The sequence below is a fragment of the Notolepis coatsorum genome (genome assembly GCF_963971535.1).
Source record: "Notolepis coatsorum genome assembly, chromosome: 1".
In the NCBI taxonomy this organism is placed as follows: domain Eukaryota; kingdom Metazoa; phylum Chordata; class Actinopteri; order Aulopiformes; family Paralepididae; genus Notolepis; species Notolepis coatsorum.
The window spans coordinates 252,797,960-252,824,585 of NC_140165.1; the positions used below are offsets into that span (position 1 = coordinate 252,797,960).

Consider the following 26,626-nt stretch of genomic DNA (forward strand, 5'->3'; position numbering starts at 1 on the left):
CCTTGCCCCACAATGGTGGAATGAACTACCCACCCCAGTTAGGACAGCCGAATCACGTCCAATCTTTCGCCGTCGACTAAAGACGCACTTCTTCAACCATTATCTGAATTAAAAAAAAAAAAAAAAAAAAAAAAAATCTAACCCTAACTAACCGTACTGTCATGCACTTGTCCTAATAAACTAACCTACACTGTAGCACTCGACACTTTGATGAACATTGTTGCTCAGCTGATAGAGTTGTGCCCTTCCTGATGGCTTGTCGTACAGAACTTGTAAGTCGCTTTGGATAAAAGCGTCAGCTAAATGACTAAATGTAAATGTAAATGTAAATGTAAATATTATGTACCGATGCTATTTGTTGTATTGTTTTTATGTCTGAGACCGAGGACCACAAGGGAAATAAGTCCAGGGACACATGTTGTGTTTGTTTACAACTCTCACGCTTAGCCTCTAGATACGTCTGATCAAAACAGACTTGTGGGCGCGGTCAGGTGGCGTAGCGGAGATTGCGTTCAAAAAAACAGACTTGTGGACAGAATGAAACGTACTGTACTGTCTCACATCAGGACTTGGTTGTGTAATACCACACACACACACACACACACAGACACACACACTGACACACGCACACAGACACATACAGACACACACACAGACAAACACACACACACACACACACACACACAGACACACACACTGACACACACACACACACACACACACTGACACACACACATTGACACACACACACAGACACACACTGACACACACACACACACACACAGACACACACACACACTGACACACACACACACACACTGACACACACACACTGACACACACACACACACTGACACACACACACAGACACACACACCCCAGGGCACCGTGGCTGTAGTGTCTCTCTGTCTTGAGGAATGTCTCCTGATCAGATTAAAGGTTCTGGGCTGAGCAGCAGGGAAGGACCGCGGTGATGAGAGACTGGGCCTGGGGCTGGAAAGTAACTAAGTACTTTTACTCAACGGCTGTACTTTGAGTGAATTTTATCTGTGTATTTCTACTTTGTATATATTTTTTTTGTACTTTTAGTAAGTGAACTGTGTACGTCTTCCACGACACTGCCTGGGGGTAAACGATGACATTGCAATGTACGTGATCAAATGTGACATAACATCTGGAATTTCCCTCAGAATTCAGCACCCCTGGATCAGCTTGCAGCAGAGTTAGGAGGTAGGACAGAGTTTAGCAACGGGAACGCTTGTTCCAAGGATACACAACTTTTTAACTCACTCCTTTACTCAGAAGAGACCTACAGTAAGAGGGTAAGAGACCTAATGATCATCTGTCTGCTTGGCTGATATACTGGATGTGTGTTTTACTGATATGAGGGGAGGATCCCGCAGAGCAGTACAGTTGTGGATATTATGGTGGTTTAGGACATTTTATATTAGTATATATTATATTAGAATGTAACATAGGAAATGTATATCCCAGACCATATTTTATTCTTAGGCTTATTTTCATTCTTATTCATGACTTTGTTTTTGTCTACCTAAATATTTACTGTTTACTGTGAGCGATAGTGTAGTGCCAAATTTCCCTCGGGATGAATAAAGTATTCCTATCCTATTCTATCCTATTCTATTCTATTCTATTCTATTCTATTCTATTCTATTCTATTCTATTCTATTCTATTCTATTTTTATTGTGGATCTATTCTATTGTGATGTTACCTGTTGATCTGTGAACCCCATCGAGGCAACTTGTTGTGATTTTGGGCAAAAACAAACACATTTGACTGGACTTGACTAGAAAACATAATCCTTTTCATCCCATCTGAATGAAACTTGTTGGATTTGGATATAAATAAATAAACAATCGTTTGCATTGTGACTTTTATATGTTTTGTTTTTAATTAACATATATTTAACAGGACATTTTCACGTTAGTTAGAGAACACTCTTTTTTCTCAGCGGATTAAGTTGGAATTCATTTTTCTGTTTCAATGTGATGAATAATGAGGGGCTTTTCAACATGTTGTTTCTATCATGAGTTGTAAAAATGAAATAGGCTCCTATAGGGAGGTGTAGTCTGACGTCACTTTAGTTTCCTGCACGGTCCACCCGTATAGGGATTTATCATTGGGGAAATGTATTATGGGCTATTGTAATAATTCTGCCTCATGAACATTGGCAAGCTTTCCATTTTTGCACAAAATTAGTTCCCTTCTATCACTAACATTATTGTTTAAGCATTTTTGGTTGAAATCAAGTTAAAAGGTTGTTTAATTTGTCGTTAGAAAATAACTACACTTACCAGTAGAACGCCTGTCGTTCAGTGCTGTCGCCTAATACATCATCATCATTTATTTATTCGTACATGGAATTACCACAGTCCAACAATACATATTAATATAACTCACCAAATCCCATGGCCGAAAGGAACAGGAAGAAGAAAAATTCTTATATATACCTGCCCCTACACACATACAACACACCAAAAAACGAGGGATGCTCGATATTGGCTTTTTTACCGATACCGATATTCCGATATTGTCCAACTCTTAATTTCGATACCGATACCGATACCGATATCAACCGATACCGATATATGCAGGGTTTCCCCCCAAAAAAACTGAATAATTTCAGGTAATTAATAATTTCACTGGATGCATTCAAAAGGCTTTCTAAATGTAAGCATTATCTGTGCAAAATATGATAATAAAAAAAGTAAAAATTAACATTACATATCTCTTGTTGTTGAATTAAACCAACATGCATACTTTTGACAATAAATAAAATAAGAATTGGTTCTTACTTGCTTGCCTGGGTAAATAAAGGTTAAATAAATGTAAATTTTTTTTTTTTTTTTTTTTTTATACCGATATTTTCCGATATCACATTTTACTGCCGATATCGGCCGATAATATCGGTCGGCCGATAATATCGGACATCCCTACAAAAAACGTATTGCGTAAAACCAAACAGAATATACCCATTTTGCAAAAATGGAAACATCAACACAACTAAATTAAATCAACATAAATAAACCCATTTTGTGTATCTATCAGTCAAACTACATATCGCTGCTGTCGGGACAAAACCTCATAACTCCAAAAACCCAACTTTTCAGCAGATGAAAAAAACTAACACAGATTTGAGGGTGAATAGAGTTAGGAGGTTTAGACAGATGATCGGTTTAATGCTTTTCCATTGTTTAAACTTTGTAAAACCCACACACACATATGGAGGATGATCTACGGAGTTGATTTATATAATAAAAAAATAAATAAAAAAATTGAGTTATGAGGTTTTGTCCCGACAGCAGCGATATGTAGGTTCATTCATTTATACAAACACACACAAACACACACACATGCACGCACACACGCATGCACGCACGCACGCACACACGCATGCACGCACGCACGCACGCACGCACGCACGCACACACACACACACACACACACACACACACACACACACACACACACACACACACACACACACACACACACACACACACACACACACACACACACACACACACACACACACACACACACACACACACACACACACACACACACACACACACACACACGTATCTATACATTTATATAATGTATTATTCTATATTATACTTCTATATACTATATAATTTAATTTGATTATAATATAACTAAATTATACTATTTATACTACACCATATTGGTACAGTATTATACAACCTTTTAATATATTATTATTCTATGTTACGCTGCTATATACTATATTACTATACTCATACTGGCCTATACTGCAATTCTATGCTATGTTATCCTGTTATGCTAAACTGCAATATTATACTAAACTGTGCTATATTGTCTATTTATCTTTTTTTTTTACAACCTTTTGAGGTGAAATATATTAGTAGAACTCTTTTCATCATTCTGCAAAGAGTTCCATAGTTTGATACCTATAACTGAGGTGCAAATTGGTTTTAAGGTTGTTCGTGCAAATTGGTGCTTAAAATTGAATTTCCTTCTGCTGTCATCTGGACAAGGAACAAACCATCTCTGTATATTTGCTGGTAATACTCTGCATTTAGCTCTAAACAAAACTAATAGTCTGAATTTAATAAATAATTCGTTGGTATGTTCTCTTGAATCTACATTGTGAACTATTCTTACTGCTCTCTTCTGTAATATGAATACACACAGAAAGGTACACCATGCCAATGTTCATGCTTTATTTGTTTTAAACGAGACGATTTAGAAATGTGTCCATTGAGAATACATTGCAATTTCAAGTGGGGTGGACCGCGCGGGAAACAACAATGACGTTACATTGAGCTCATGGAGGAGAGAGCGGGCGGAGAAAATGAATGAATGTGGATGAGAGCCTTGACATTAAGTGGTTGTAGCTCCGGCTGTGGGGTTGCTGGAGACATGATCCAATATACTTTTACACGCCTGAGTCTCCTGAACACGGCGAGATCAGTCCCAAGTCGATCAGCACTCAGGCGTATAAAAGTATATTGGATCATGTCTCCCCCCGCTCTCTCTCCCATGATTTCAGAATACCGGAAGTGTTACGGTGGTCTCTATAGGACGAAAGATTACAATATTTTGATAGATATATAGAAAAAGCCACTGTAAATTCCCGGCTAGTATTGTTCAGAAGCACTGTGTCAAATCTGATGGCAAATATCTATAGGTTAAGGTGAAAACAAGGGATTTGCGTGAAGGGAATATGTCATTTTGAGGAAATAGCATTTAAATTGTTTTAAATTGTGTACATGGTGTAGCTTGTACAGAAACATGAACATGTACTATATCTACAGTCGTTTCTTTCATTGTTTGACTTGTGTTTTATGAAACAACAGTAGTTGCTTTCATTGATTGTCTTGTGTTTTATGAAACTACAGTAGTTGCTTTCATTGATTGTCTTGTGTTTCATGAAACTACAGTAGTCGCTTTCATTGATTGTCTTGTGTTTCATGAAACTACAGTAGTTGCTTTCATTGATTGTCTTGTGTTTCATGAAACTACAGTAGTTGCAAAACATGATGACACCTCGAGTCTCAGATGTCCTTCTAAGTAGAAATCCTTCTACTTTGCTTCCCAGCAAGACGTTCAGTAAAGAACAGTTACATTTATTCTCTCTAAACCCCTATTCCCCACCTTAATACCTCTTCGTCTGAACGTTACATATTTATATGGTACGGGTCCTCCTTAGTTCCCAGGTACTTAATAATTACCCATCTGTGCCCCTAAAGCAAATACACTTTCTGTTACTTTCTGAGTCTGACATTTTTGTGTTGTCTGGACTTGCTAGGTATTTGGTTTATGCAATAAGTGGTTGCAACATTTCCCAGACCAAGGTGACGTGGAGATTAATGTCTCTTTGATTGACTGTCTGGCTAGTATATAGTGTAGACAGAGCACATACCGTCTTGACTATGATTATATTTTATTTTATTTCAAACCTTTATTTGCACTCGAAAAGGCAAGGGAGGTTTCCCTCATTTACAGTTACATTTACATGGCGAGATTAGCGATCATAGATACAGCATAGAAATCACAGCATATGAAATCACAACAATAAGTTAACGAGACGAGGGTATCTTATACAGAGTGATATACAGAGTGATGGACAGAGTGATATACAGTGATAGACAGAGTGATAGACAGAGTGATATACAGTGATAGACAGAGTGATATACAGAGTGATATACAGAGTGATATACAGAGTGATATACAGTGATAGACAGAGTGATAGACAGAGTGATATACAGAGTGATATACAGAGTGATAGACAGAGTGATATACAGAGTGATATACAGAGTGATAGACAGAGTGATATACAGAATGATATACAGAATGATATACAGAGTGATATACAGAGTGATAGACAGAGTGATATACAGAGTGATATACAGTGATAGACAGAGTGATAGACAGAGTGATATACAGAGTGATATACAGTGATATACAGAGTGATATACAAAGTGATATACAGAGTGATAGACAGAGTGATATACAGTGATAGACAGAGTGATATACAGTGATAGACAGAGTGATAGACAGAGTGATATACAGAGTGATAGACAGAGTGATATACAGAGTGATAGACAGTGATATACAGAGTGATATACAAAGTGATATACAGAGTGATAGACATAGTGATATACAGTGATAGACAGAGTGATAGACAGAGTGATATACAGAGTGATATACAGAGTGATAGACAGAGTGATATACAGAGTGATAGACAGAGTGATATACAGAGTGATATACAGTGATAGACAGAGTGATATACAGAGTGATATACAGAGTGATAGACAGAGTGATATACAGAGTGATATACAGTGATATACAGAGTGATATACAGAGTGATAGACAGTGATATACAGAGTGATATACAGAATGATATACATAGTGATATACAGAGTGATAGACAGAGTGATATACAGAGTGATAGACAGAGTGATAGACAGAGTGATAGACAGTGATATACAGAGTGATATACAGAGTGATATACAGAGTGATAGACAGAGTGATAGACAGAGTGATATACAGAGTGATATACAGAGTGATAGAGAGAGTGATAGACAGAGTGATAGACAGAGTGATAGACAGAGTGATAGAGAGAGTGATAGACAGAGTGATATACAGAGTGATATACAGAGTGATATACAGAGTGATAGAGAGAGTGATAGACAGAGTGATATACAGAGTGATATACAGAGTGATAGACAGAGTGATATACAGAGTGATATACAGAGTGATATACAGAGTGATAGACAGAGTGATAGACAGAGTGATATACAGAGTGATAGACAGAGTGATAGACAGAGTGATATACAGAGTGATATACAGAGTGATATACAGAGTGATATACAGAGTGATATACAGAGTGATAGACAGAGTGATAGACAGAGTGATATACAGAGTGATATACAGAGTGATATACAGAGTGATATACAGAGTGATAGACAGAGTGATAGACAGAGTGATAGAGAGAGTGATAGACAGAGTGATAGACAGAGTGATAGAGAGAGTGATATACAGAGTGATAGACAGAGTGATATACAGAGTGATAGACAGAGTGATATACAGTGATATACAGAGTGATATACAAAGTGATATACAGAGTGATATACAGAGTGATATACAGAGTGATAGACAGAGTGATATACAGAGTGATATACAGAGTGATAGAGAGAGTGATAGACAGAGTGATATACAGAGTGATAGACAGAGTGATATACAGAGTGATAGACAGAGTGATATACAGAGTGATAGACAGTGATAGAGAGAGTGATATACAGAGTGATATACAGAGTGATAGACAGAGTGATAGACAGAGTGATATACAGAGTGATAGAGAGAGTGATATACAGAGTGATAGACAGAGTGATAGACAGAGTGATATACAGAGTGATATACAGAGTGATAGAGAGAGTGATATACAAAGTGATATACAGAGTGATAGACAGAGTGATATACAGAGTGATATACAGTGATATACAGAGTGATAGACAGAGTGATAGACAGAGTGATAGAGAGAGTGATATACAGAGTGATAGACAGAGTGATATACAGAGTGATATACAAAGTGATATACAGAGTGATAGACAGAGTGATAGACAGAGTGATATACAGAGTGATATACAGAGTGATAGAGAGAGTGATATACAAAGTGATAGACAGAGTGATAGACAAAGTGATAGACAGAGTGATAGACAGAGTGATATACAGAGTGATAGACAGAGTGATAGACAGAGTGATAGAGAGAGTGATATACAGAGTGATATACAGAGTGATAGACAGAGTGATATACAGAGTGATATACAAAGTGATATACAGAGTGATAGACAGAGTGATATACAGAGTGATATACAGAGTGATATACAGAGTGATATACAGAGTGATAGAGAGAGTGATATACAGAGTGATAGACAGAGTGATAGACAGAGTGATAGACAGAGTGATAGACAGAGTGATAGACAGAGTGATAGACAGAGTGATATACAGAGTGATAGACAGAGTGATATACAGAGTGATAGAGAGAGTGATATACAGAGTGATAGACAGAGTGATAGACAGTGATATACAGAGTGATATACAGAGTGATAGACAGAGTGATAGACAGAGTGATAGACAGAGTGATATACAGTGATAGACAGAGTGATAGACAGAGTGATAGACAGAGTGATAGACAGAGTGATATACAGAGTGATATACAGAGTGATATACAGAGTGATATACAGAGTGATATACAGAGTGATATACAGAGTGATAGACAGAGTGATAGACAGAGTGATAGACAGAGTGATAGACAGAGTGATAGACAGAGTGATATACAGAGTGATAGACAGAGTGATAGACAGTGATATACAGAGTGATATACAGAGTGATAGAGAGAGTGATAGACAGAGTGATAGAGAGAGTGATAGACAGAGTGATAGACAGAGTGATATACAGAGTGATAGACATAGTGATAGAGAGAGTGATAGAGAGAGTGATATACAAAGTGATAGACAGAGTGATAGACAGAGTGATAGACAGAGTGATAGACAGAGTGATAGACAGAGTGATAGAGAGAGTGATATACAGAGTGATAGACAGAGTGATATACAGAGTGATATACAGAGTGATAGACAGAGTGATAGACAGAGTGATATACAGAGTGATATACAGAGTGATATACAGAGTGATAGACAGAGTGATATACAGAGTGATAGACAGAGTGATAGAGAGAGTGATAGAGAGAGTGATAGACAAAGTGATATACAGAGTGATATACAGAGTGATAGAGAGAGTGATAGACAGAGTGATAGACAGAGTGATATACAGAGTGATATACAGAGTGATATACAGAGTGATAGACAGAGTGATATACAGAGTGATATACAGAGTGATATACAGAGTGATATACAGAGTGATAGACAGAGTGATAGACATAGTGATATACAGAGTGATAGACAGAGTGATAGACAGAGTGATATACAGAGTGATAGAGAGAGTGATAGACAGAGTGATAGACAGAGTGATATACAGAGTGATAGACAGAGTGATATACAGAGTGATATACAGAGTGATGGACAGAGTGATATACAGAGTGATAGACAGAGTGATAGACAGAGTGATATACAGAGTGATAGACAGAGTGATATACAGAGTGATATACAGAGTGATAGACAGAGTGATAGAGAGAGTGATATACAGAGTGATAGACATAGTGATATACAGAGTGATATACAGAGTGATAGACAGAGTGATAGACAGAGTGATATACAGAGTGATATACAGAGTGATATACAGAGTGATAGACAGAGTGATAGACAGAGTGATAGACAGAGTGATATACAGAGTGATAGACAGAGTGATAGACAGAGTGATATACAGAGTGATAGACAGAGTGATATACAGAGTGATAGACAGAGTGATATACAGAGTGATATACAGAGTGATATACAGAGTGATATACAGAGTGATGGACATAGTGATAGACAGAGTGATAGACAGAGTGATATACAGAGTGATAGACAGAGTGATATACAGAGTGATAGACAGCGTGATATACAGAGTGATAGACAGAGTGATAGACAGAGTGATATACAGAGTGATAGACAGAGTGATATACAGAGTGATAGACAGAGTGATAGACAGAGTGATAGACAGTGATAGACAGAGTGATATACAGAGTGATAGACAGAGTGATATACAGAGTGATAGACAGAGTGATAGAGAGAGTGATATACAGAGTGATAGACAGAGTGATATACAGAGTGATAGACAGAGTGATAGACAGAGTGATATACAGAGTGATAGACAGAGTGATAGACAGAGTGATAGACAGAGTGATATACAGAGTGATAGAGAGAGTGATATACAGAGTGATAGACAGAGTGATAGAGAGAGTGATATACAGAGTGATATACAGAGTGATAGACAGAGTGATATACAGAGTGATAGACAGAGTGATATACAGAGTGATAGACAGAGTGATAGACAGAGTGATATACAGAGTGATATACAGAGTGATAGACAGAGTGATAGACAGAGTGATATACAGAGTGATATACAGAGTGATATACAGAGTGATATACAGAGTGATAGACAGAGTGATAGACAGAGTGATAGAGAGAGTGATAGACAGAGTGATAGACAGAGTGATAGAGAGAGTGATATACAGAGTGATAGACAGAGTGATATACAGAGTGATAGACAGAGTGATATACAGTGATATACAGAGTGATATACAAAGTGATATACAGAGTGATATACAGAGTGATATACAGAGTGATAGACAGAGTGATATACAGAGTGATATACAGAGTGATAGAGAGAGTGATAGACAGAGTGATATACAGAGTGATAGACAGAGTGATATACAGAGTGATAGACAGAGTGATATACAGAGTGATATACAGTGATAGAGAGAGTGATATACAGAGTGATATACAGAGTGATAGACAGAGTGATAGACAGAGTGATATACAGAGTGATAGAGAGAGTGATATACAGAGTGATAGACAGAGTGATAGACAGAGTGATATACAGAGTGATATACAGAGTGATAGAGAGAGTGATATACAAAGTGATATACAGAGTGATAGACAGAGTGATATACAGAGTGATATACAGTGATATACAGAGTGATAGACAGAGTGATAGACATAGTGATATAGAGAGTGATATACAGAGTGATAGACAGAGTGATAGACAGAGTGATATACAGAGTTATATACAAAGTGATATACAGAGTGATAGACAGAGTGATATACAGAGTGATATACAGAGTGATAGAGAGAGTGATATACAAAGTGATAGTCAGAGTGATAGACAGAGTGATAGACAGAGTGATAGACAGAGTGATATACAGAGTGATATACAGAGTGATAGACAGAGTGATAGAGAGAGTGATATACAGAGTGATAGACAGAGTGATAGACAGAGTGATATACAGAGTGATATACAAAGTGATATACAGAGTGATAGACATAGTGATATACAGAGTGATATACAGAGTGATAGACAGAGTGATATACAGAGTGATAGAGAGAGTGATATACAGAGTGATAGACAGAGTGATAGACAGAGTGATAGACAGAGTGATAGACAGAGTGATAGACAGAGTGATAGACAGAGTGATAGACAGAGTGATATACAGAGTGATAGAGAGAGTGATATACAGAGTGATAGACAGAGTGATAGACAGTGATATACAGAGTGATATACAGAGTGATAGACAGATTGATAGACAGAGTGATAGACAGAGTGATATACAGTGATAGACAGAGTGATAGACAGAGTGATAGACAGAGTGATAGACATAGTGATATACAGAGTGATATACAGAGTGATATACAGAGTGATATACAGAGTGATATACAGAGTGATAGACAGAGTGATAGACAGAGTGATAGACAGAGTGATAGACAGAGTGATAGACAGAGTCATAGACAGAGTGATATACAGAGTGATAGACAGAGTGATAGACAGTGATATACAGAGTGATATACAGAGTGATAGAGTGAGTGATAGACAGAGTGATAGAGAGAGTGATAGACAGAGTGATAGACAGAGTGATATACAGAGTGATAGAGAGAGTGATAGAGAGAGTGATATACAAAGTGATAGACAGAGTGATAGACAGAGTGATAGACAGAGTGATAGACAGAGTGATAGACAGAGTGATAGACAGAGTGATAGAGAGAGTGATATACAGAGTGATAGACAGAGTGATAGACAGAGTGATATACAGAGTGATATACAGAGTGATAGACAGAGTGATAGACAGAGTGATATACAGAGTGATATACAGAGTGATATACAGAGTGATAGACAGAGTGATATACAGAGTGATAGACAGAGTGATAGAGAGAGTGATAGAGAGAGTGATATACAAAGTGATATACAGAGTGATATACAGAGTGATAGAGAGAGTGATAGACAGAGTGATAGACAGAGTGATATACAGAGTGATATACAGAGTGATAGACAGAGTGATATACAGAGTGATATACAGAGTGATATACAGAGTGATAGACAGAGTGATAGACATAGTGATATACAGAGTGATAGACAGAGTGATAGACAGAGTGATATACAGAGTGATAGAGAGAGTGATAGACAGAGTGATAGACATAGTGATATACAGAGTGATAGACAGAGTGATATACAGAGTGATGGACAGAGTGATATACAGAGTGATAGACAGAGTGATAGACAGAGTGATATACAGAGTGATAGACAGAGTGATATACAGAGTGATAGACAGAGTGATAGACAGAGTGATAGAGAGAGTGATATACAGAGTGATAGACAGAGTGATATACAGAGTGATATACAGAGTGATAGACAGAGTGATAGACAGAGTGATATACAGAGTGATATACAGAGTGATATACAGAGTGATATACAGAGTGATAGACAGAGTGATAGACAGAGTGATATACAGAGTGATAGACAGATTGATAGACAGAGTGATATACAGAGTGATAGACAGAGTGATATACAGAGTGATAGACAGAGTGATATACAGAGTGATATACAGAGTGATATACAGAGTGATATACAGAGTGATGGACAGAGTGATAGACAGAGTGATAGACAGAGTGATAGACAGAGTGATATACAGAGTGATAGACAGAGTGATATACAGAGTGATATACAGCGTGATATACAGAGTGATAGACAGAGTGATAGACAGAGTGATATACAGAGTGATAGACAGAGTGATATACAGAGTGATATACAGAGTGATAGACAGCGTGATAGACAGTGATAGACAGAGTGATATACAGAGTGATAGACAGAGTGATATACAGAGTGATAGACAGAGTGATAGAGAGAGTGATATACAGAGTGATAGACAGAGTGATATACAGAGTGATAGACAGAGTGATAGACAGAGTGATATACAGAGTGATAGACAGAGTGATAGACAGAGTGATAGACAGAGTGATATACAGAGTGATATAGAGAGTGATATACAGAGTGATAGACAGAGTGATAGAGAGAGTGATATACAGAGTGATATACAGAGTGATAGACAGAGTGATATACAGAGTGATAGACAGAGTGATAGACAGAGTGATATACAGAGTGATAGACAGAGTGATAGACAGAGTGATATACAGAGTGATATACAGAGTGATAGACAGAGTTATAGACAGAGTGATATACAGAGTGATAGAGAGAGTGATAGACAGAGTGATATACAGAGTGATATACAGAGTGATAGAGAGATGCCTATAAATGATGTCACCACAGTCCAGGACTGATTATACAACTCTCTTCCTACTAATCAAAGGAAAGCTGGTTCTGTTTCTGCACAGAAGCCAATGTTCCGTCACAACATGGAGGCAAGGTTGTCCACATGGAATTTAGATGTAAATTCCTCATCAAGCCACACACCAAGATATTTATATTCAGTGACTCTCAATAGGGAGGTGTAGTCTGACATCACTTTGAACCGCCCGCGAGGTCCACCCGTATAGGCATTTATCATTGGGGAAATTAATTGTCGGCTATTGTAACAATTCTGCCTCATGAACATTGGCAAGTTTTCCATTTGTGCACAAAATGAGTTCCCTTCTATTACTAACATTATTGTTTAACCATTTTTGGTTGAAATAAAATTCGATGCAAATGTCCATGCTTTATTTGTTTTAAACAAGACGATTTAGAAATGGGCAATGGGGAAATACATTGCGATTTCAAGATGGTGGACCGGCCGGAAACAGCAACGACGTAACCACTACACCTCCCTATGCTAGAACCACTTATGGTAGATATGTGTACTGTAAACCATCATATTCAATGTTTCTCGCTCTAGAAAACAACATACATTTAATTAGACTAGCATTAAGAACCAGTTTAATAAGAGCTTCCTGGAGGGTAATAAAGGAAAGTTGTAATATCTCAATGGCCAGCTGTACAGAGTCAGCAATACAATACAGTATCATCTGCATACAGATGGCCTTGACAACCATTCAATGAGGACACATTATCATTCATATAAATAGTGAAGAGGACCGGACCAAGAATTGAACCCTGTGGCACACCTTTAGTTATTGATATAAAATTTGGCATAACCTGACTTTACACACTGATGTCTCCCCGACAGGTCATCTTGGAACCAATCACATGCATTTCTATCCAAACCAATAGTAGCTAATCTTTTTAAGAGCAAGCGGTGATAAACTGTATGAAAAGCTTTTGACAGATCAATAAAGAGGACAGCAAAGTGTTTCTTCTTGTCTAAAGCTGATAGTATGTCATTACATTAGTAACTAATGAGATGGCTGTAATGATTGCCTCTGAATCCAGATTGGATTGGATTTAGTACAGAATGATTTGAGAGTAAAGACTTAAGTTGATTATTCACTAAAGACTCCAAGACTTTCGCTAAGCAGGGTACCTTGGAGATAGGCCGGTAGTTATTTAAATAATCTCTACCACCTTTATGTAACAGGATCACATGGGCGGATTTCCAGACACTAGGAAATCTTCCTGTTGAGATGGAGAGATACAAAATATGCGTCAATTGCTCTGTAATTAAAGGAGCACCCTGTTTTTTTTATTTTGTGTCTCTGTCTCCATGTTACCCCTTTCACTAACACACTACAGAAGGTTAACCCTTTCACAGACGGTTAACCTTCTGTAGTGTGGTAGTGAAAGGGTTAACCGTCTGTAGTGTGGTAGTGAAAGGGTTAACCTTCTGTAGTGTGGTAGTGAAAGGGTTAACCTTCTGTAGTGTGGTAGTGAAAGGGTTAACCTTATGTAGTGTGGTTGTGAAAGGGTTAACCGTCTGTAGCGTGGTTGTGAAAGGGTTAACCCTTTGTCGTGTGGCAGTGACATGGTTAACCGTCTGTAGTGTGGCAGTGACAGGGTTAACCTTCTGTATTGTCACCGTGAAAGGGTTAACCATTTGGTAGTGCGGTAGTGAAAGGGTTACTCCCTGCATGGATGTGACTGCTGCTCTCTGCATCACCACAGCCAAGAGCTTCAGTTATATCCATAAAAAACGACCTTATCTTATTCAGCAGCAAAACAACACCGTACCTGTGAAATTGATATTAGGTGCATTCCAAGAATGCAATGATGGTGTTGTAGTTGTTGTTGTTCTAGACTGGGTGTCACAGAGGTAATTGTTTTCTCTGAAAGTAGGGCTGCACCTTACTGCACCGGGTGGTGGTTAAATCACACTCTGAAAACAAACTGTAGTGGTTAAATCACACTCTGAAAACAAACTGTTGTGGTTAAATCACACTCTGAAAACAAACTGTAGTGGTTAAATCACACTCTGAAAACAAACTGTAGTGGTTAAATCACACTCTGAAAACAAACTGTAGTGCTTAAATCACACTCTAAAAACATTTGTGGTGGTTAAATCACACCCTGAAAACAAACTGTAGTGGTTAAATCACACTCTAAAACAAACTGTAGAGGTTAAATCACACTCTGAAAACAAACTGTAGTGGTTAAATCACACTCTAAAACAAACTGTAGAGGTTAAATCACACTCTGAAAACAAACTGTAGTGGTTAAATCACACTCTGAAAACAAACTGTAGAGGTTAAATCACACTCTACAAACTGTAGTGGTTAAATCACACTCTGAAAACAAACTGTAGTGGTTAAATCACACTCTGAAAACAAACTGTAGTGGTTAAATCACACTCTAAAACAAACTGTAGTGGTTAAATCACACTCTGAAAACAAACTGTAGTGGTTAAATCACACCCTGAAAACAAACTGTAGTGGTTAAATCACACTCTAAAACAAACTGTAGTGGTTAAATCACACTCTGAAAACAAACTGTAGTGGTTAAATCACACCCTGAAAACAAACTGTAGTGGTTAAATCACACCCTGAAAACAAACTGTAGTGGTTAAATCACACTCTGAAAACAAACTGTAGAGGTTAAATCACACTCTGAAAACAAACTGTAGTGGTTAAATCACACTCTGAAAACAAACTGTAGTGGTTAAATCACACTCTGAAAACAAACTGTAGTGGTTAAATCACACTCTAAAACAAACTGTAGTGGTTAAATCACACTCTGAAAACAAACTGTAGTGGTTAAATCACACCCTGAAAACAAACTGTAGTGCTTAAATCACACCCTGAAAACAAACTAGTGGTTAAATCACACTCTAAAAACAAACTAGTGGTTAAATCACACTATAGAAACTAAATGTAGTGGTTAAATCAGGGCCTCCCCTCTAGTCCTCTGACTCTTGTGTGCTTCCCTCATAGCCCTCTGGCTTGTGGCTCAATAGAATAGAACATAACAGAATAGAGTGTTATTCATGCCTCCTCCCCTGCCTGGCTGCCTCCCCACACCCACAAGTAGAACACGTTAATGACCCAGTGATCCAGGCTCCTCCAGCTAGACGTTTATCTGCTGGTTCAGACCTTCTAGTGACGCTGTGGGAGGAAGAGCTACACAGACATCATGACCTCGTGAGTCAGAACCCTAGTCACTGTCTACGGAGCAGCTCCAGATGTGGCATCCCAGTGACATCACTGACTGGAGATTTTCTCTCTCTCTCTCTCTCTCTCTCTCTCTCTCTCTCTCTCTCTCTCTCTCTCTCTCTCTCTCTCTCTCTCTCTCTCTCTCTCTCTCTCTCTCTCTCACTCTCTCTCTCTCTCTCTCTCTCTCTCTCTCTCTCTCTCTCTCTCTCTCTCTCTTTCTCTCTGTCTTCAGGTGATCGGTGCATGTTAGTGGTGGACAGTTGCAATCCATTATTATTATTATTATTATTATTATTATTATTATTATTATTATTATTATTATTATTATTATTATTATTATTATTATTATTATTATTATTATTATTATTATTATTATTATTATTATTATTATTATTATTATTATTATTATTATTATTATTATTATTATTATTATTATTATTATTATTATTATTATTATTATTATTATTATTATTATTATTGTATTCTTTATTTGTAGCACCTTAAAGGTGCTATAGATAACATTCAGCCACTAGATGGTGCTATAGATGACATTCAGCCATTAGATGGTGCTATAGATAACATTCAGCCACTAGATGGTGCTATAGATAACATTCAGCCACTAGATGGTGCTATAGTTAACATTCAGCCACTAGATGGTGCTATAGATAACATTCAGCCACTAGATGGTGCTATAGATAACATTCCGCCACTAGATGGTGCTATAGATAACATTCAGCCACTAGATGGTGCTATAGTTAACATTCAGCCACTAGATGGTGCTATAGATGACATTCAGCCACTAGATGGTGCTATAGATAACATTCAGCCACTAGATGGTGCTATAGATAACATTCAGCCACTAGATGGTGCTATAGATGACATTCAGCCACTAGATGGTGCTATAGATAACATTCAGCCACTAGATGGTGCTATAGTTAACATTCAGCCACTAGATGGTGCTATAGATGACATTCAGCCACTAGATGGTGCTATAGATAACATGCAGCCTCTATATGTCGATCTAGAGCGCCAGCATGTCATTTAGCCAATCAGGTGCCTTCCACATGGGGAAAAATGGGAAGTAGGGAGAGGATACATGGCGTCTATACTTTCCATAGCCGCATTTCTGGCAAGACGCTCTCTGATTGGCCAACGCCTGTTTCTACACTGGTTAAGCTTAGGCACTCTTTCAAAGTTGGTTAAGGTTAGAGTTTGTCTTAGAGCATGGCGATAGAACGGCAGGTAGTTTGCAGGCTGTTCGATGCGGAAATGGGCAAAGACACAGCTCGTCACGCGAATTGGGCAACAGTGGCCAATCAGAGAGCGTCTGCCAGAAAATGCGGGCTACGGAAAGTAAGACGCGGATACATGCAGTGATATGTAAATAACAACATTAAGGCAGGATTTTATCTGGCGCCCCCTTACTTTGATGTGTCTGTGGAGCCCTCTTAAAGCCATGTTTCTTTCAGCTAAGGACTGAAACTCCGTTGACAAAGACTCTGTTAAAATGGTCATGTTGATGCTTTCTGCCGTCCTTTTGTTTTGGAAATGTGAAGCTGTTTTTGATTTGGAATGGTCCTCTTTGAACTAACTTTCTTCTTATCTTATCAGTTAGAGGAGATGACCAGTCAGCAGGGTTTATCGGTGGTGCCTTTATTCTGATGCTGCATCCCTGGGCTCTTCTGAGGTGTGGGGGGGGGGGGGGGGGGGGGGGGGGGGGGGGGGGGGGGCTGTGCTTCTGATGTGGAGCCAGGTGTCTGCAGGGGTGGGATTCAAATATTTCAGAAGTGCATCTGAAGAGAGAAGAAGAGTGTGTATGACAATTGGGTGTTACTTAGTCTATTATTATTTATTTATTTTTAAATTGGAATAAAGATGAAATACTTAAAAAGATGCATGTCTGCTATACTGTACACAAGATGGACATGCATACTAATGTAAATTTAATTCAACATTATTGTCTTACAATGAAATGTAATGGTTTTTTTCTTTTTTTAAAGCAGTAAACTGCACTGTAATACTAATATAGCATAATGGGAACGTTTATTTTGCATTAAAGGAGAACTATCTTATAAGTGGCCTTTTCCAGTTGTTTTCTAGCAATGTGGGGTTGTACCCCCATTGGGTAGGGGGGGGGGGGGCACTGTACACTGTACATTGGAATACTGACAAAGCCATACTTGGTCATTTGCATATCTTGTTTTTGCACATTTGTTAATCCTTTCACTGCAACAATACAGAATGTTAACCCTTTCACTGCCACGTGACAAAGGGTTAACCCTTTCACTACCACACTACAGACAGTTATGTGAAAGGGTGTGAAAGGGTTAACCTTCTGTAGTGTGGTAGTGAAATGGTTAAAGGACTACCTGATACAGTACTGCTGGAGAACTAGCGGCTGCAGAACCTGAGAACTGTTAGGAACGTCTGACCCACTAAGTGTATCTGACTCTTAACCACCAAAACCTGCACGGACTACAACGTATGACGTACATCATGCCAGTTAGGCTACCTTGTGTATACTGTTTACTTTTACTCTTACTCATAGTATATATTCAGATACAAATTTGTATTGCCTATATTTATTGTAACTAGGGATGCTCGATATTGGCTTTTTTACCGATACCGATATACAGACATTGTCCAACTCTTAATTTCCGATACCGATATCAACCGATATCAACCGATACCGATATATGCAGGGTCCCCCCCCCAAAAATGGAATAATTTCAGGTAATTAACATTACATATCTCTTGTTGTGGAATTAACACAACATTATGCATACGTTTGACAATAAATAAAATCAGAGTTTGTTCTTACTTGCTTGCCTGGGTAAATAAAGTTTATAGAAATGTAAAATAATTTTTTTTTATTATAATTATATAATATAATATAAAAATAATGTATCACAAAAAGGGAGTGGTTGCCAACCTTTCCAGGCAGCCATGCTGGGAGAGAGAAGTGCACAACCATGTTGTGTGAGGCCTCTATTCCCCCATACAGCCTGATCTCTCTCTCTCTCCATCTCTCCTTCTCTCTCTCATTCTCTCTCTCCATCTCTCCTTCTCTCCTTCTCTCCTTATCTCATTCTCTCTCCATCTCTATCTCCTTCTCTCCTTCTCTCCTCTCTCTCCATCTCTCTCCCCTTCTCTCCTTCTCTCTCTACATCTCTCTCCATCTATCTCTCCTTTTCTCCATCTCTCTCTCCTTCTCTCTCTCCTTCTCTCCATCTCTCTCTCTTTCTCTCCTTCTCTTTCTCCTTCTCTCACACATGTCATGTGAAGCCTCTATTCCCTCATAAAGCTGATATCTCCATTTCTCTCTCCGTCTCTCTCTCCTTCTCTCCTTCTCTCTCCTCTCTCTCCTCTCTCTCCATCTCTCTCTCCTTCTCTCTCTCCTCTCTCTCCTTCTCTCTCTCATTCTCTCTCTCCTCTCTCTCCTTCTCTCTCTCCTTCTCTCTCTCCTCTCCTTCTCTCTCTCCTTCTCTCTCTCTCCTCTCTCCTTCTCTCTCCTTCTCTCTCTCCTTCTCTCCTTTTCTCTCCTCCTCTCACACATGCCGTGCGAGCCCTGTTTCCCCTCGTACAGCTGATGTAGATGAGATATACTGTAATGATCACTACTACAGACAGACAACCCCTTCAAATAACACAGAGCAGGAATGACTGTAAGCCCCGCTGTGGGATTCCGTTTGTAACGCACATCTCTCATCGTCTTTAACCTCTCTGTTCTCTAAATCTCCTTTGCATTGCATTTTGTTTCACGCTCAATTGTTTTTTGCTTATATACGCAGTGATTTCTTCTCAGCTGGAGAACATTTATAAGAGGGTTTTTAACAACTAGACGATGTTATTGATGGTAGTATTACTACGTGTTTTTCATCCACCACAAACAAACACTTTAAGTTCTGTGGAGAGAGAGAATATGTCTAATTCCAACACCGTGTGCTGTTGATTGTCCATTTTAATATTGATATTAGTGAGAAGCTCCTTCCAGCAGCAGCTAGATCGCGCAGCACAGAGTGGAGTCGACGCCTGAGTGATTAGCCTGTTCCACTTAAGACCCATTAAAGACGCCTTCGTCCTTTTGAGAGTTCCATGATGTCACAATATCAGTTTATCTCCCCCTTCCCCAGAGCCTTTTATTACGCCGGCATATTCTGGTTGTTATTTGACTTAGATTAGCAGAGGGCGCAGAATCCACACTCGCTAATTGTTGCATTGTGGGCCTTCCATTTAAAACCGACGAGCTCCCTTGGAAACAGCCTCTCTGTGGTTAAGTGACAGACTCTCATCTCCTCTCTTTGTCCTTTAAGTGGTTTTTATGACTCTGCATTCCATCGTCGCCGGGCAGACACGCCCCCTGGCAAAGCCACCTGTCACTCACGTGAGACAGCGGTGACGAGCGCACGGGCCTTTAAAAGCACCTGTCCAGGACACCTCGACACCAGAATCAACCCTCCTGCACCAGACCAGCTCCTCACCTCCAGCCTCCGCTCTCCGACCCGACCAGAACACAGCAGCTCACCTCCAGCAGACCCTCCAGAACAGTTAAGTCAGTAACCTTTATTTATTTTTTCTCTCTCACTTTTGCAAAATTGTGCTTTTCATTGAGTCAATTTGCGACTATAATGACTTTGGTCTTATTATTTTAATATTACGTTTCAAATTGATCCTTCGTATTGGTGATTTTCTTTTGTGTTTACTTAAACATCTTAGTGATGTTTGGGTAAATTAAAAGCATGCGGTGGTGTTTTTGAACAGCGCTTTCGTGCAGCTGGTTGATAATAATAATAACAAGACCTCACTCAGATGTGATCATATAGTCACTGAATTCTTTGTTTTTGTGTTTTTTTTTAATCCAATGATTTAATGAGTTGAGGCCCATCTGGGTCTCTTGCCTCTACTCAGCACCTTTATAACACTTTCTGTCATGGTCAATATGTTTTTACTGTTTTGCTGAAATGGTGCGAAATAAAGAAATAAAGAAATTAAAATGAATGTTGGCCTCTCAGGAGGAACAGACATTTTGAACTGGAATGAGTTTGGTCCATGACTGGTGGGAACGATTCAGCATGATATTCAGCAGATGGGTTGACATGATGATGCTGATGATGATGATGATGATGATGATGATGATGATGATGATGATGATGATCTATATTTCCAGTGATGAAGTGCGTGCAGATCCACAGTGCCGTGGTTCTCCTGGGCGTGTGCCTGGTCCTGTGTAGCTCCGCCTCCCTACCGGAGCGAGAGCAGAACCTGGATCTGGAGCTGGAGCTCAGGCACCACAGGATGCTGCAGAGAGCCCGCGCTGCAGGCCTGGCACAGGTGAGAGGGCACCACGCACTCAACACCCTCTCTGTTCACCACCTCTCTACAGAGGGCACCACGCAGCACCCTCTCTGTTCACCACCTCTCTACAGAGGGCACCACACAGCACCCTCTCTGTTCACCACCTCTCTACAGAGGGCACCACGCAGCACCATCTCTGTTCACCACCTCCCCGTCTCTCCCTCCTTCTCTCCCTCCTTCTCTCCCTCCCTATCTCCCTCCTTCTCTCCCACCTTCTCTCCCTCCTTCTCTCTCTCCTTCTCTCCCTCATTCTCTCCCTCCTTCTCTCCCTCCTTCTCCCTCATTCTCTCCCTCCTTCTCTCCTCCTCTCTCCATCTCTCTCTCCTTCTCTCATTCTCTCTCTCATTCTCCCCATCCACCTCTTCCTCCTCTCTCTCCTTCTCTCTGTCTCTCTCTTAGTCTCTCCCTCCTTCTCTCTCTCCTTCTCTCCATCTCTCTTCATCTCTCTCTCCTTTTCTCTCCTTCTCTCCATCTCTCTCCTTCTCTCCCTCCCTCTCTCCATATCACCCTCCTTCTCTCCCTGTCTCTCCCTCCTTCTCTCCTTCCCTCGCTCGTTCTCTCCATCTCTCTCTCCGTCTCTCCCTCCTTCTCTCTCTCCTTCTCTCCATCTCTCTCTCTGTCTCTCCCTCCTTCTCTCTCTCCTTCTCTCCTTCTCTCTCCTTTTCTCCATCTCTCTCTACTTATCTCTGTCTCTCTCCAGCTCTCTCTTCTTATCTCGTTCTCTCTGTCTGACACTCTCCTTCTCTCCATCTCTCCCTCCTCCTCTCCTCTCCTCCTCCTCTCCTCCTCCCTCCTCTCCTCCTCCTCTCCTTCTCTCCCTCCTCTCCTCCTCCTCTCCTCCTCCTCTCCTTCTCTCCCTCCTCTCCTCTCCTCCTCTCCTCCTCTCTTGGTGTATCTCTAGCCTCTCCTCACTGATTATCTCTCCTATCTTCTTCTAGTGACTGAACGCTGAACTCAGCCCAGTTTTCTGCTTCATGTTGTCGCCTGGTGACTCAGTAAAGGAGCCCACTATTAAAGCCCCAGTCTGTAACCCTACTACCCACAGCACCACCCTGTTTAATTAATAACCTCATTTATTTCAACTCATCCTAATATCTTGTCTGTATTTCCACGGTGTCACTGCTGTGGCTCCACCCCTCCCTGCTCCTCCCTGCTGCCCCCCAGAGGCAGCGCATTCAATCTACCCTTTTGATAGTTCCTGCAGGAGCTCACTTCCTCCTCCTCCTCTTCCTCATTACCCATCATCCCTCCCTCCTCTCTCTCATTACCCCTCATCCCTCCCTCCTCTTCCTCATTACCCATCATCCCTCCCTCCTCTCCCTCATTACCCCTCATCCCTCCCTCCTCTCCCTCGTTACCCCTCATCCCTCCCTCCTCTTCCTCATTACCCATCATCCCTCCCTCCTCTTCCTCATTACCATCATCCCTCCCTCCTCTTCATCATTACCCATCATCCCTCCCTCCTCTTCCTCATTACCCATCATCCCTCCCTCCTCTTCCTCATTACCCCTCATCCCTCCTCATCCCTCCCTCTGTATATAGAGTCGTGTCAGAGATGAAAACATACATGATGGAAGGGTCTGGAGAGCTTACGATCAGAAATATGGTTGCAGTAAATGTTAAATTCAGGTTTCTGTGGCTATGAACCAAGAAGATAGAATATAGTCAGATTCAGAGTTTTATTTGCCACATGGAAGCAATACAATCATACAGTTTTCATACAAAATCATAAATACCGTGTGTGTGTGTGTGTGTGTGTGTGTGTGTGTGTGTTCCCTCCACGCCTCCAGGACTGGAACAAGCGCGCGGTGGAGGACCTGCTGTCCCAGCTCTCCCTGCCCGAGGGCGACGTCCAGCAGGAGGCCGAGGCGGTCTCCACCACCACCGGGGGGCAGCGGGCCAAGGAGGACGCCGAGCGCTCCGCAGACAACCCCAACAACCTGCCCCCCCGAGAGCGCAAGGCCGGCTGCAAGAACTTCTACTGGAAGGGCTTCACCTCCTGCTGAACAGCACAGGTACTGCAGGCCCCGCCTCACCGCCATGTTGGAAGACACGCTTTGATTGATTGATTGAAAACTTTATTAACAGATTGCAGAATGCCAGAATGGGTACAATACAGTACGGCTCAATACACACAATTGTTAAGGGGATGCAGACCAGAGAAAGACTTTCGTCTTGTTTACATCAGGGTCCCCCATTTTCAATTCATAGTGACATTTATTTACGCAACATACAGATATATCTTGACATTTTTGACATACATGACATACAGGTATACAGTACTGTTACATTTGTGACATACAAGATATGCAAATATACAGTACTGTTATCCTAACAGCAAATCCTAACAGAAAATATATACATACGAGGGGGAGGAAACTGTACATTAGGAGGGGGTGGGTGGGTGGGAGGGGGGTTTGTACATTTACGGGGGCCATACAGATATATATATCATGACATTTATGACATACATGACATACAGGTATACAGTATTGTTACATTTGTGACATACAAGATATGCAAATATACAGTACTGTTAAACAGCTGCTAGCCTTTTCATAATGCCCACGTTATGCTAATCCCAATGCAGTTTTGGGCAACAGCCATGCAGCTTTTTCCATGAAGTACAAATTAGTTCTTTTCCACTATTCTAAAGATGGTGTATCTAACTATTTTTTGCCGACTGTGGTCCCTAAACAGTTTGAATTGAATAACTCAGGTCTGACTGGAAAGCAGAGACTATTGTGGATCCAATGACCCCAACTGTGTTCATGTGTGATGATGTTAGTCATAGTAGCCATTTAATTGTAGTGAGGCGACCATTTAGTGATCACTATTAGTGATTAGCATTGGTGATTACTATTAGTGATTACTATTAGTGATTAGCATTGGTGATTACTATTAGTGATTACTATTAGTGATTACTATTAGTGATTAGCATTGGTGATTACTATTAGTGATTACTATTAGTGATTACCATTGGTGATTACTATTAGTGATTACTATTAGTGATTACTATTAGTGATTACATGGTGTAGTAGACACACAAGGAACAGTCCACCAACACGCGCTGTAGAAGAAGATCATCTGATTCACATATTAATGGAATTGTTTCTCCTCCTACTGTATGACACTGTTGACCCCTCCTTGTTTCTCCTCCTACTGTATGACACTGTTGACCCCTCCTTGTTTCTCCTCCTACTGTATGACACTGTTGACCCCTCCTAGTTTCTCCTCCTACTGTATGACACTGTTGACCCCTCCTTGTTTCTCCTCCTACTGTATGACACTGTTGACCCCTCCTTGTTTCTCCTCCTACTGTATGACACTGTTCACCCCTCCTTGTTTCTCCTCCTACTGTATGACACTGTTCACCCCTCCTTGTTCTCCTCCTACTGTATGACACTGTTGACCCCTCCTAGTTTCTCCTCCTACTGTATGACACTGTTGACCCCTCCTTGTTTCTCCTCCTACTGTATGACACTGTTGACCCCTCCTAGTTTCTCCTCCTACTGTATGACACTGTTGACCCCTCCTTGTTTCTCCTCCTACTGTATGACACTGTTGACCCCTCCTAGTTTCTCCTCCTACTGTATGACACTGTTGACCCCTCCTAGTTTCTCCTCCTACTGTATGACACTGTTGACCCCTCCTTGTTTCTCCTCCTACTGTATGACACTGTTGACCCCTCCTAGTTTCTCCTCCTACTGTATGACACTGTTCACCCCTCCTAGTTTCTCCTCCTACTGTATGACACTGTTCACCCCTCCTTGTTCTCCTCCTACTGTATGACACTGTTGACCCCTCCTTGTTTCTCCTCCTACTGTATGACACTGTTGACCCCTCCTAGTTTCTCCTCCTACTGTATGACACTGTTCACCCCTCCTTGTTTCTCCTCCTACTGTATGACACTGTTGACCCCTCCTTGTTTCTCCTCCTACTGTATGACACTGTTGACCCCTCCTTGTTTCTCCTCCTACTGTATGACACTGTTGACCCCTCCTAGTTTCTCCTCCTACTGTATGACACTGTTCACCCCTCCTAGTTTCTCCTCCTACTGTATGACACTGTTCACCCCTCCTTGTTCTCCTCCTACTGTATGACACTGTTCACCCCTCCTTGTTTCTCCTCCTACTGTATGACACTGTTGACCCCTCCTAGTTTCTCCTCCTACTGTATGACACTGTTGACCCCTCCTAGTTTCTCCTCCTACTGTATGACACTGTTGACCCCTCCTTGTTTCTCCTCCTACTGTATGACACTGTTCACCCCTCCTTGTTCTCCTCCTACTGTATGACACTGTTCACCCCTCCTTGTTTCTCCTCCTACTGTATGACACTGTTGACCCCTCCTAGTTTCTCCTCCTACTGTATGACACTGTTCACCCCTCCTAGTTTCTCCTCCTACTGTATGACACTGTTGACCCCTCCTAGTTTCTCCTCCTACTGTATGACACTGTTCACCCCTCCTTGTTCTCCTCCTACTGTATGACACTGTTGACCCCTCCTAGTTTCTCCTCCTACTGTATGACACTGTTGACCCCTCCTTGTTCTCCTCCTACTGTATGACACTGTTGACCCCTCCTAGTTTCTCCTCCTACTGTATGACACTGTTGACCCCTCGTTTGCTTTTTGCTTCTAGCCCCGATGCCACGCCCCTCCTGGACCAACCAACCAATCCCATTCATCTTTGACCTGCACCTGGATAATGGCAATCAACCAATCAACACTAGCTAGCTGTGTGGGACCAAATTTGATGAAATCAAAATAATGATGTACCTGTCTAATTTAATTAA

At 40.5% G+C, this 26,626-nt stretch overlaps 1 protein-coding gene across 1 annotated transcript; it reads left to right on the forward strand.

Moving 5' to 3' along the window:
* Window positions 1–1,240: 1,240 nt before the first annotated feature.
* Window positions 1,241–26,626, forward strand: sst1.2 (somatostatin 1, tandem duplicate 2). The gene is made up of 5 exons (XM_084317159.1): window positions 1,241–1,322; window positions 20,790–21,028; window positions 21,644–21,807; window positions 23,622–23,846; window positions 26,473–26,626. Coding segments are annotated over exons 2-4 (381 nt in total). The 5' UTR covers window positions 1,241–1,322; window positions 20,790–21,027; the 3' UTR covers window positions 23,838–23,846; window positions 26,473–26,626.